We start from the raw sequence: 13,721 nt of genomic DNA, 5'->3' as shown, positions 1-13,721 counted from the left end.
GGTCCGACCATGAGATATTATGGATGGAGGCTGCCGACACTTGCTGCAGAAATAACTTAGCAGTGAGAAAAAAATAGATTCTCTAATAGCTTTTGTGGACTTGAGAGAAATATGAGTAGTCCCTCTTAGAAGTGTGAAGACAGCGCCAGGGGTCGAATAGATCTTCAGAAAAGCAAAAGGGGCCTCGACCCTGATAGCGCTTCACATTGCGAGAGGAAGTATTCATTGTCACATTCATTACAGTATTGAAATCCCCACATATGAGTACTTTACCTCTCTGGATAGTTTTCACCCGATTGTACAGACATCTGAAAAAGCATATGGGATGCCTATTGGGAGCATTCACACTAACAATTGTAAATAGCACATTATTAAATTCAGCAAAAAGAATAATGAATTTGCCCTGCTCATCTAAAAGATTGTCAACAAGTTTAAAGGAAACAGTGTCTCTTACTGCTATCAGGACCCCATTATTCTTTTTGGGAGCTGTGGCACTGAATATAACAGGGAATTTTGCTTGTGAGCACTTAGGGGCCTTATTCGTTGCAAAATGTGTCTCTTGAGCACACAAAATGTCACTCTGTTGCCTAAACTCCTCGTCCCACAATGCACTGCACTTATGTGGGCTATTCAGCTCTCTTACATTCAGAGATAAGGGTCTAATTGGCATTGATTAAAAACGGAGCAGCTGAAGGTGATGAGACCATGGCATGCTGTGATGTCCAAGATTTTCCTGAGCGCCAGAGAGTGGACTGAGTCAACATCATATGATAGTGCTGGATAAAGGATAGAGGATCTGACAAAAAACAAAACAATGAAGGATGATGAACTTCGTATTATAAACATGTGTATAAGTAACTTCTACACAAAGACTGGGGGGTTACATCAAGATGTGAAGTTCAGACGGACGTGCTGGTCTTCGCCAGAGTACAGAGCTCCCCAATGCAATGAAGCATATAGAAACTGGCCTAGGATGTGGTAACCAGGTCAAGAGGGATAATTTGTAAAAGGCAAGTAGTTCGACCACTGAAGTGAGCAGCTGCGTTTATTGCAATACATAGTTCAAGTAGGGGCCGAGGCTCCCTGGGAGGGATCATCAGCAATATCTTCTTCCTTGTCAGGGATCAGATTCCATCTGTGAAGTAGAGACAGGCCTTTTTCAAGAGAAACAACTGTGTGCGATACATTGTCTCTTTCAATAAGAAGCTTAGCAGGGAATACCCTGCAGTATATAATTTTATGGTTGCATAATATTTTTGTGATTCAGTTTATGTTCTTCCTTGCCTGCATAGTAGCTTGTGATAGGTCAGCAAACAGCGAAATTTTTGAGCAAGGTTCTGGCAGAGATGGGCGCTGCCTAGCAGCCATCATGATTTGATCCTTAATATGGTAAAAATGTATCCTGGCGATAACATCCCTGGGGATCCTTTATGGGAGGAAGGCTGGTTTGGAGAGCCTATGTACACAGTCAATGATGATATTGTGAGGTGGTATTGATGGTACTAGGTCAGCTATCATTTTTTATCATATGGGTGTAGTTCTGACACTTTAATTCTTTCCGGTATCCCTCAGAACGTAACATTGTTTTTACGGGTTCTGTCCTCCAGGTCAGACACCTATAACCTAAGTGCCTTGACTTCCTCCTAAAGATCATTGTGGGCATCCACTAGCTTGTTATGGGAATGAGTGTACTCCCCTTTTTATTTTCTGCGTGATCCACGCGGTGGCCCATACATTCCAAATCCCTTTGATTCTGCTTCATAAAGTTAGCCATATCCTGCTGCAAAGATTTCCTTAGTGAAGTGTAACATGTCCTTCATAGCAGTCCAGTAGCGGCTATCCGCTGGTTGGGAAAGAGTTAAGCTGATCCACATGGCTGAAAGCCTCTGGTAATGCATAGGCTGCCTGATCATGTCCTATCTCTGCCTCCTCCTCATCAGTCACTCTTCTTCTTTGCTTGACAGGACTATTAAAAGCAGAGTCATTACTTGAGCCTGGTGAGTTACCCTGTGAGCAGACATGCTGTCTCCCTGTTCTGTGTGCAGCCACTGCTGATGCTGAGGAGGAAGAGCCGCGCCATCTTGGGATCTCCTGCTCCCTGCTCTGTTCTTCCATTTCCTCATGTTGCCAGGATCAGGGCAGTCCCTTGCATAGGCTGGAGAAGAAATCCGGAGCTGATTGTAGCTGTGACCCGCTATAAGAGACTCGCTGTTCAATAGCCCGTACGACACCCTTTGGGCTCCTTCTGCTAATCTCGTGTTTATCTCGTGTTAGTAGAAGTTTGGTGAGAGACGATTCGCGCTTGTGAGACTCGTATTTTTCAGTTCGTTTTAACTGTTGTTCAGTCTGTGCTTGTGAGGTTTGTATCTGCTTTTCAGTGCGTTTGGTCAGTTGGCATTGAGAAATCTTTGTTTTATTGGCCGCTCGTTCCTGATTTTCAGGTCGTTCTTCACAGGCCTTGCTGTTCTTCAGTGCGTTCTGTTTAGTGCGTTCTGACCAGCCGACCGTTTTGAAACCATGTTACCTGTACGTACTCGTCGTAGAGCTCGTGCATTGTATGTGCTTGGTGCTGTAGTTTATTCTTCAGCCCAAGACCAGTCCATGAACAGGGCGAGGAGGAGTTCATGGACCAAGAATTGGTTGCTTCAGCGTGACCAGTTCTGTCACATGCCTTTGCTCCGTGAGATCCGTGAGAATAATCCTGAGGATTTCAGGAACTTTCTCCGGATGACGGACCCCGTTTTTGACCGTTTGTTGGCTTTGCTGACCCCCTATATCAGCAGGCAGGATACCTGCATGAGGCAAGCCATCACTCCGGAGCAGAGGCTGGTCGCTACTTTGCGGTATTTGGCCACAGGGAGAAGCCTGCAGGACCTTAAGTTCTCGACAGGCATCTCCCCCCAGGCTCTGTTCTGCCATCATCCAGGTCCTGCAGAAGGACTATATTAAGGTAAGATATTTTTCTTTTATTAGCATCACATGTTCTTTTATGTAATCTTTGATAATGTAATGTATTTCTTGCTTCAAACACTACTTACCATCATTGCAATATAGTGTGAATGTCCCCTTTTTATCCTCACACATGCTGGATTTTTTTCCTGTTATTTTTTGTCATGCATGTATATTTTCCTTCAATAACCTCCCCAGCATGAAGTGATGGGAACATATCCACCTAGTCTACTCATTTTGAATGTATTTTGTTTGAGTGTATTTAGTGTGCTTATAATTAGCAATTAGCTAGATTTCACAACCCCCCCCACCTAAACTCACTCCAAATAGTGTGCTGCTAATTAGCAATTATCTAGATTTCCCAACCCCCCCACCCACCCCCACCTAAACTCACTCCAAATAGTGTGCTGCTAATTAGCAATTATCTAGATTTCCCAACCCCCCCACCCACCCCCACCTAAACTCACTCCAAATAGTGTGCTGCTAATTAGCAATTATCTAGATTTCACAACCCCCCCCACCTAAACTCACTCCAAATAGTGTGCTGCTAATTAGCAATTATCTAGATTTCACAACCCCCCCCCCCCCACCCTCGTAAAAATTTGCTTGAATGTTCTGTGGTGTTGATTTGTCTAAAGCAAATATATGTTGCAGTTTGCAAAATGCATGTGCACTCTACAAGTGCATTTGTTCCAGTGCTTTAGTAAATGAGCAGAAGCTCTGCTGATTTCCATCATCAAATCATATGCAAGCCTCAAAGTGTTTTCATTAATTGCCCTTGCATGTGATTGTGTACTCCTTGCAACATGAATGCCTTTTTACATTACCTCATTTACTGTAAGCTGGTTAGCAACTGCACCTGCAGAGTGCGACAACTGCAGTCTTGTAGCCTTTTTAGTCCCTAAATTCCTGCGTGTCCTAAAAGTAATCTTTTTTAGGGATTTCACAACCCCCTAAAATGTAATCAATGTTCCATCAGAGGGGGTGAGCAATCTGATAAGTGTGCCTTTCCATATTAGTTATTCCAGAAGAATTAAATTATTGAATGTTATACTGATGCTGGGGAATAACGTTTTTAATTGTCTAATTTTCTTGCAATGTTAGCTTCCAAATTAATTGATTTTGGTTTTCTTGTTTGATTCCCCAGTTTCCTTCAACGCCACAGGAATGGCAGACTGTGGCATCCCATTTTGCCAGCCGTTGGGACTTTCCCAATTGTGGAGGGGCTATAGATGGGAAACATGTCCACATTGTGCCACCACCCCATTCGGGGTCATACTATTTTCATTATAAGGGGTTCCACAGTATTGTTTTAATGGCGGTGGTGTCGGCACACTATGATTTTTTATATGTGGACGTGGGGAAGAATGGCCGGATGTCGGATGGAGGAGTATTTGCCCAGACGGAGTTCTGCCAGCGTCTCCAGAGTGGTGGCCTGGGATTGCCACCTGATGCGGATAACGTGGAAGGACTCCCCTTTGTCTTCATTGCCGATGAAGCCTTCGCTCTCAGCAAGCACCTCATGAGGCCATTCCCCCAAAGAACCCTCACCCCGGAGAGGAGGGTTTTTAATTTCCGGCTGGCCAGAGCTAGAAGAGTGGTTGAGAATGCGTTTGGAATTCTGGCCAGCCGGTTCCGCCTGTTTCAAACAGCCATTAATTTGGCGGAATACAAACTTAATTTTATAATTTTATCGTGCTGCATTCTGCACAACTTTTTAAACAAACATTCTCCGAATTATATAGGCACAGTTGGGCCTGAGGCCGGACAAATAGATGCCAACCTTACGGGCCTGGATACTGTCCGTACTGGCTTGGCCCCCCAAAGTGCCCGTCAAGTTAGACAGCAATATGTTAATTATTTTATGGGTAGGGGGGCCATTGCAATGGGCCTGGATATATAATTTTTTACAATAAAAAAAATATTGATGAAATCTTGCATTATATTTATTGCTTGCCTTTCTTTTGGGCTGTCTCCTAGGTTATGGTCGAGCAGTTGTAGTGCCAACTGTATTTTAATTTTAAATGTCTAAATAAGCTCCATTGCCACTGTAAAGAACTTTTTTACAATTATAACCAAACTGATACTGAGCCTTGAAATAACAAACCACACATTTATTTAATTCCTATAAGGAGATGTTTTTATTAATGGTTGTTATGCATTCAGTTCTGCATTTAGTATAAAATGTTCATAGACAAAAATATAATGATATCTTAATAATGTAGAAAAATATAATTATATTTAAATATTTCTACCTAATCCACAAAAAATATTTTTGGCTTTTTGATTTTCGCAAACAGGCTTTTTTTTTTTTTTTTTTTTTGTTTTTGTTTTTTTGAAAATCAAGTTTTGTTAGTTTTTTGTTTTTTTTTAAATCAAGTTTTATTTTTTTTGGTTTTTTAAAATCAAGTTTTTTTTTTTTTGGTTTTTTAAAATCAAGTTTTTTTTTTTTTTTTTTTGAAAATCAAGTTTTGTTAGTTTTTTTTTGTTTTTTAAAATCAATTTTTTTTTATTTTTTTTGTTTTTTTGAAAATCAAGTTTTGTTATTTTTTTAGTTTTTTTAAAATCAAGTTTTTTTTTTTTTTTTTTTTTGGTTTTTTAAAATCAAGTTTTTTTTTTTTTTTTGGTTTTTTAAAATCAAGTTTTTTTTTTTTTTTTTTTTTTGAAAATCAAGTTTTGTTAGTTTTTTTTGGTTTTTTAAAATCAATTTTTTTTTATTTTTTTTGTTTTTCTGAAAATCAAGTTTTGTTATTTTTTTAGTTTTTTTAAAATCAAGTTTTTTTTTTTTTTTTTGAGTTTTTTAAAATCAAGTTTTTTTTATTTTTTTGTTTTTTTTTAAATCAATTTTTTTTTTTTTTTTGGGTTTTTGAGAAAATCAAGTTTTATTTTTTTGTGGATTTTTTAGGTATTTACGAGAAACAGCCCTCCTTTTTTAAATTAGGTTAAACAGCCATTTCTGTTCAGCCAAAAAAAGAAAGAGAAGGCCCAGAATGGAGTCAGCAAAACAGGAAATGAAGGACATGATTGATGTTTTGGGGTTTCAAAAAGGGCATTTAGATTCGACCCAAAACATCAATCATGTCCTTCATTTCCTGCTGCATACGATCCAGCCGATTACGCATTTCATCGATGTCCTTATTCCAGGCCATTATTTGACCAATTAGCCGTTGGGCACTTTCTGAGGTGAAATAGTCACTTCTTGTTGTACCTAAAGTGGAATGAAACCAAAAAATGTCTTTAGAAATATGCACACATACATAGTTTACCTTACCATAATAAAGCTGTTGTCTCAGACACTGACCTGGTGGGGTGCCCATGTAGCATAATTCCTCCACATCCTCGGGGGTGGTGCTGTTGCTTGAATCAAGCACAACCAGATCCCCTAAAATAGAGTAGACAAATTACATTAAACAAAAGGCAGCCATGCATAGATTAACGTAAGCTGGTGTGTCAGACACTCACCTGGTGGGGTGCCCATGTCGCCCACCTCTCCTTCCTCCACATCCTCAGTGGGACTTGGGCTGATTTCCCAATCATGTTTGGCTTGGGGTGGACTGTCTTCTTGTTGGCTGAGTGATTTTTCCCCTATGTGAAACAAAAAATTATTAATCTACTTAGCACACAGATATTTTAGTACATAGTAATTTTCCAACATTTGTAGTGAAGTGGTTTGTGTAGAGTTCCTATTTTACCTCAATATTTAAAATTATAAAGACATATCGGATAGATAGATATCTAGATATCAATATCTCAAAATATAGTTAATAATCTTTTGATCTCTCTCTCTCTCTCTATATCTGGAACAAAATCTATAAATATCTAACTAAATGTAAAGAAAAAAAAAAAGATAACTTAAAATATTCAAAAAGAATGTTTTACATTTCTATATCTATCTATCTACCTATCTCTATATTTCTCTCTCTCTATATATTTCTCTCTCTCTCTCTCTCTCTCTCTCTCTCTCTCTCTATATCTATATATATATCTATATCTATATATATATATAGATATAGATATATATATCTATAGATATATATATATATCTATATATATATCTATAGATATATATATCTATATATATATATCTATCTATCTATATATATATATATATATCTTTATATATATAGATAGATCTATCTATAGATATGTAACGAGGTTTATTAAAAGATCGTTTAAAACAATGAACAAAAAATCGTATAGGAAGGAAAAGCACATGGAGCAGTATACAAGGTAATAAACACAAGAGAAAAACACGACAAGTACTTACTTTTTTTAAGAACTTTCCGGATACGTCGGTATTGATCCGGCTCCCTGAGTTTCAGGTCAGACCATCTTTTTCTCAGTTGATCTCTGGAGCGCTGGACCCCAAAAGATGCCTGCAAAGTGTCCACGACCTTCGCCATTATTTTGGCCTTGCGCAAATTTGGCCGTGCGTACGGCCCATACTTCCCATCATAGTCGTCTTTGTGAAGAATGGCCACCATCTCCACCATCTCTTTAAAACTCATATTAGAGGCCTTAAATCTAGGCCTCATAGATTTTGTTGACGTTCCAGCCTCCGGGCTGTCTCCACTACCTGAGGTCGTCAACATATCAGGTGTCTCCGCCATTATTTACTCCACTACGCGCCGTAACAAAAAATGGGCGGAGAACATGAGTTAAAATCGAACGTCAGGGGCGGGCGACGCAGGCGGAGTTTCACACATGCGTAGTGTATAAAGAGGGGCCTTGCGCACGTGTCGTACGTACGTTCTGTGCGTCGAATTAGGGGGCGGAGAACATGAGTTAATTTCGAACGTCAGGGGCGGGCGACGCAGGCGGAGTTTCACACATGCGTAGTGTGTAAAGAGGGCCCTTGCGCACGTGTCGTACGTACGGTCTGTGGTAGGTGATAGTGGACCAGGACGTTACAAAACGAAGGTAATTTTAGATATATATTTTTTGGGTTTTATGGTCATGACTTTGTAGCAAGCGGCCTATATGGCTTGATAGATTGATGAGGCCTACATAGGGAGAAGATGATGAGGGGTTAGCAGAAACCTATAATAAGTGTTTTTTGTCTTGTGACTTCATCTTTTCCAGATATAATGAATCCCCTATTTAAGGATCCAGAGTTCCTTACAGCTTTTATTTCTAAATATCGAGAGATGAGGAATTTGTGGGAGGTGAAACACCCTCAGTATTATGCAAAGCATGTGAGGAAGTCAACGCTGGAGAGACTTCTGTCCTTTGTCCAGGCGACCATCCCGGAAGCAACAATGGAGACATTGGTCAAGAAAATTGGGGTCTTGAGGAACATGTATAAGAGGGAGCATAAGAAGATCCAGGAATCAAGGAGATCAGGAGCATCAGCAGATGATGTTTATGTACCCAGGCTGTGGTACTACAATCAACTCCGTTTTCTGGATGACCAGAATGAAGCCAGGCCATCACTTTCAACCCTTCCCTCCACCCTTTCCTCCACCCCAGCAGAGGCTGATGAGGAGCAAGCTGGGTCTTCCATCCTGGATGAACCAGATATGACCATCTGGAGTCAGGTAAATTATTTTAACAAATATTTACTGTACTAATATTAATGATGTTAACTGGATGTTATAATTGTCTAAAATAATTTGTCACTCAAAATTGTGTATACATATCAATTGACAGTAGTGGCTAAATATGTTTGGCACCTGCTTGAAATAATTAGGGTGTCTGATTAGACTCTTTTATTAAAGAGATGTATTCACATTGAATTTGCTATTCATGAGAAGCAAACTGTGTGTCATTGATGAACCCAAAAAAATATACTCAAACTATTGTCCTTTTTTTATACACAGGATGAGTCCATCCAGGAGGAATGTGGGGAAAGTGGCAGGCAGGAGGAGACCGGGCCCATGGACAGCCTGGAGGAGGCCGGATTCACCATCATCCTGGAGGAGGCTGGGCCCAGTGTCAGGCAGGAGGTGGCTGCTCCCAGTGAGGTGGCTGCTCCCAGTGAGGTGGCTGCTCCCAGTGAGGTGGCTGGGCCAAGTGAGGTGGCTGGGCCCAGTAGGAGCCTGACCGAATCCCAAGTGCCTCCCCTCCACCTTCCCAAAAAAAGGGCCAGGAAGGGGATGGTCACACAGGACGCATCCCTGCGCCTCATGCAAGAGGCCACCCGTTTTTTAAGGAGCCCCCCCGAAGCGGAAGAATCCTATGGCTGCTACTTAGCCAGCAGGCTTCTTCAGATGGATTGGGAGCAGCGCCTCATTTGTGAGCGCCTATTTGGGAAAACAATCCATAAGGGGCTGCAGGGCACGCTAACACAAAACACCCAACTACATGAGGCAGCCCCCCTCCTCCTCCTCCTCCTCCTCCTCCTCCTGCCACAACTGAAACACCAGAGCCACAGCCTCAAAAGAAGGCTACAGGGAAGGCTGCAGGGCAGCGTGGAGGAAAGGCTGCAGGGAAGAGAAGAAAGTGATGACCTGGGTTCAGTCTGGTCTGACAGAAGACGCAGGCTGTTGTAGGACCACAGTCTGGGGACATCTAGATCATCTGCTGGTGCTGTTGATCTCTGGGATTCTTGGACCAGATTGTGCTCCCTCTTATATGGACTCCGCAAGATCCCAATTTTCTTGTACATCGACTTTTTCCAGCGTTGACTTTCTCTTTATTTTATTTTGACCATGAATAAATGGATCTTTTTTGAGTTTAGCAAAAGACTTTATGTGTTTTCTTTTAAATCATTGATTTTACACACAATGTTAAATTAACAAGGGACAACAATCTCATTGAGTTTGGAAAAAACACACCAAAAATACATTACTAATGTTAATAATGTTCAAGTGGTAAGTCTTGAAAATAAAAAAATTTACATAACCAAAAACGGTGCTTTGGGTTAACTTTATCTAAAAACTAAAAAATAATCACTATAAAAAAAAAAAAGAATAATGGGTTCTTTGTGGTAACTTTACAAACCTAAAAAAAAAAAAAAAAAGGGGAAAAAGTATTATTAGTATGGAAACATTGTTTTTAAAATGCATACTATATCATTCATGAGATCAAAGAGAAAAAGAATCCAGAAATCAGTTTGGGAGAACTCTGATTATGAACAGCAAAACACCTTCGTTCTTTAGAGCATTCGTAAAGAAGAAATAAAATGCGCTGCATTCAACGATCACAGATTTTGCAGCGTGATGAATGTGCTACCTACAATACGAACACTAGTTTTACTAGACCGAGTGCTTCCGTTTAGTTTTTGCTTATGAGCATGCGTCGTTTTTTTGTCCGTCGGACTAGCATACAGACGAGCGGACTTCGGGGTCCGTCGTAGTTACGACGTAAAGATTTGATGCATGTTTCAAATCTAAAGTCCGTCGGATTTGAGGCTAAATAAGTACGTTGAAAGTCCGGAGAAGCCCACACACGATCGGATTACCAGCCAGCTTTAGTCCGTCAGCGTCCGTTGGACTTTTGTAGACGAAAAGTCCGACCGTGTGTACGCGGCATTAGAGTAAAGGGGGCTGAATACAAATGCACGCCACACTTTTCAGACATTTATTTGTAAAAAAAATTGAAAGCCATTTATCATTTTCCTTCCACTTCACAATTATGTGCCACTTTGTGTTGGTCTATCACAGTGATGGCGAACCTTGGCACTCCAGATGTTTTGGAACTACATTTCCCATGATTCTCATGCACTCTGTAATGTAGTTGAGCATCATGAGAAATGTAGTTCCAAAACATCTGGAGTGCCAAGGTTCGCCATCACTGGTCTATCACATGGAATCCCAATAAAATACATTTAATTTTTTGGTTGTAACATGACAAAATGTGGAAAATCTTAAGGGGTATGAATACTTTTTCAAGGCACTGTATATCCTGAGCCCAACCAGGTATGTACAGAGCTATTAGCAGAGTCACGGGCACAAGAACAGAGGATCCGACACATCAAGCGGCTCTTTTGGGAGTAAGCGCCATACAAGTATACAAAGACTTTCATCTCCCTAGGGTACTATCACAAATGAAAGCTCCGGCTGCCATGGTTCCTTTTAGTGGAAAATCCTGGACTCATCCTTATACTCAGAATAGGTACTGGAAAATCATATAATGACATCACCTGCTAAAACAAACTCTATGCATTTTGCTGAATAATTTCATCAGGAGCATAAACAAGAAGCATCATCACAGTGCTATATACCAACTACCAGCATCTAGCTTCTTCACTACCAACAGCAATTAACATGAGCACTGCAGTACATCTGATTAGCTTCTTGTGTTGCTTCTCCCTTGTTCGGCTTTATTTTTGCTGTTCAAGAGGCCAACGTCAAGTCACATTCCAGTACTTAAAAGGGAAGTACAGCCAAAGCTTGTTTGGCTGTATTTCTCCTGTGGATCACATATGAGTGCAGTTCATCCTGCACTCCTGTGACCCATTTTCAGCAGACATCAGGCTGCAGCTCGTGGTCGGCTGACATTACAGAGCTGGTACAGGCTTGTGCAAGATTGCGACAATGAAGTCAGGATCTGTCCACAGCCCAGCGCTCCAGTGAGTGAGAGGGGGCAGAGCAGAAAGCTCCTCAGGGAGCTCTGAGAGCGGCGGCGTTTGATCGTTGCTCGGTTCTCAGTCTTAGAGCTTGCGGTGGACAGATGCAGCATCCGACCGATGCTGCATCCACCTAGGCAAGTATGATTCTGAAAAAAAAAAAATCCCATACTTCCCTTTGAAATGGCTTATATTAAAACTACATTTGTTTAGATATTACAGAGCTGCATTTATTGTATTTGTGTATGGGATATTAAAGAAACCTTTGTGCTTTTTTATTAACATTTTCTTTCCACTATTTCCCCTTTCATTTTTTTGTCTTCTTAAGCTGTACAATACCTTTCAATCTGTGATGCGCTGGATACCAGGAAGTCATAAAACTGTGCATTCGAATGTCACTGAGATGCATCAGTTCATTACGGGAACTTTCACCAAGTACAAGGATCAGTTGGATGCTAATGACCAAAGAAATCTCATTGATGCCTTCTTTGTCAAGCAGCAAGAGGTTAATTGTTAATGTTTTATGTAGTCCTTCTAAATAAAGTGTGTGCGCATGTGTGTGTGTGTGTATATAGATTTGATCTATTTGTGTGTGTATATAGATTTGATAGATTTGATCCATTGATCTGCAAAGAGGTTGCAATAAAGGATGAAACAGATATATTCAGTACATCACTATGATATAATATATATATGAAGCCTGCAGATGGAATGTCCTCATTCCTGCAGGGTCAATAAAATTGGTTTTAAGTCTGTTGGAGCTAGCAGTGCATGGCTTCATTTTTATACTATGTTGGCCTATGTGGGAGTGATGGTTCCCAGAGACATGTGAACCCACAGCTGTGATGGCTGTGAAGAGCAATTTTGCATCAGCTCTGTTTTCTTCTCAAAATTACGCACATCCTGCCTGTATCCTATTCTCCCCAAAAAAGGCTAATCATTCTGTAGTTCCAAGATAAGAACTGGGAGGATGGATTAGGCTTCTTGAGATAACACGTGAAGTGCTCGCAGAACAAATGACAGCTCAACAGATATTTTTTCACTTACTGTATCAATCAGATACAAAACATGTTTATGTTGTATATTTACCAGACCAAAAGGACCAAACAGTTCATTGTTGGGAATTAAATAAAGTGTAATGTATATCCCTAGGGCAGTCTTTCCCAACCAGGGTTCTTCCAGAGATTGCTAGGGGTTCCTTGAGCAATTAGCAGTTTCTGCCTCTCAGATAAAATAAAAAAAAAAAAAAAAACACTGACACCAATGATCATTCTAGCTATCTGTAAGAGGGAAATCTTCCCAATGACCACAAATGAAAAGAGCTTTATTTTTTTTCAGTGACCATTATGCTAACATACTGTTGGATGTAGATAATATAATTAGTGGGACTGCTTCAGCAGTCCCACTATTGTTAGTCGTTTTTTTTATCTATTAATTTTAGTTTTATTCCGTACGTTTTTTGGCTCTGCGTAACTTCTGCATACTTTCGGCTATTAAAACCATTCAATTTTTAAAATGTTCAGCTTTTTCAGCGAATGATGGGACTTCTTCAACTTTTTTTTTACTATTTATACTTTTTAAAATAGTAAGCTTTTTAACACTTTTTTTTAAACATTGAAGTGAATGAGAGCATGCTTCAAATCCTTAAAATCTTCTTCCGCTCCCACAAGTTTCAGCTCCTTCATACTTTCACCTACAGACGCCAAACAAACTTTAAAATGTTCACAAAAATATTCAGCTATCTGGCTGTATCTTTTCAGTTTGATATCTTTTACAGTTTTTGTGAAAAAGCTGTTTAAGTTTAGTGATCATTTCAGGAAATGCTATCGATTAAACAGAGTGTATTGGGCTGCTTAGAGTGGATTATGTCATAGCTAGAGCACAGAGCCTTAAAAAAAATTATCTTAGTTCCTTCTCTATAAATTGCTCTCACACCCAGAAGATCTACTTGTCATACACAATTTATACATCAAAACGTAGGTATTTTTGTCTAGTTTCAGGCAATGTGCTCAGTTTTGTGATACACCTTTTACTTTTGGCTGGTTGAGCTTCCAAATGACAAGAGTTCTACACTTTCTTCCATTGACTGTCCTGTATAAAATTCTTCACATTTCCCACCGAAACGCACAGCCAACTTCTTTTTAAATCACTGACATGCCCACATTTTTAAGTTTATCAACATAAATTTTATACCGATACGTTCACAAAGGCCGTGTGTCTCTAACGGTAAAGTCACTGTTTCTATAGCATGTACTGTTGTGGA

General features: G+C 40.0%; 1 protein-coding gene and 1 long non-coding RNA gene across 7 annotated transcripts in view; one reads left to right on the top strand and one right to left on the bottom strand.

The window, feature by feature from the left end:
- The window catches only part of LOC141139198 (uncharacterized), a 1,175,459-nt gene that overhangs the window by 696,078 nt on the left and 465,660 nt on the right, over positions 1-13,721 (bottom strand). The window lies entirely within an intron of this gene.
- Positions 1-13,721, top strand: part of LOC141139181 (cytochrome P450 2K1-like) — a 109,108-nt gene that overhangs the window by 64,072 nt on the left and 31,315 nt on the right. For all 6 annotated transcript variants that reach the window (XR_012243730.1, XR_012243731.1, XM_073625087.1 and 3 more), the window contains one exon: positions 11,787-11,963. Coding sequence is in view for 4 of the 6 variants with exons in the window: in XM_073625087.1 (XP_073481188.1) it covers positions 11,787-11,963 (177 nt within the window). In the remaining 2 variants the exon portion in view is untranslated. The remainder of the gene's footprint in view (positions 1-11,786; positions 11,964-13,721) is intronic.

This window comes from Aquarana catesbeiana, linkage group LG04 (assembly GCF_042186555.1).
Source record: "Aquarana catesbeiana isolate 2022-GZ linkage group LG04, ASM4218655v1, whole genome shotgun sequence".
Lineage (NCBI taxonomy): Eukaryota > Metazoa > Chordata > Amphibia > Anura > Ranidae > Aquarana > Aquarana catesbeiana.
The sequence above is the reverse complement of the archived record's forward strand: the minus strand, read 5'-3'. Positions and strand labels throughout refer to the sequence as shown.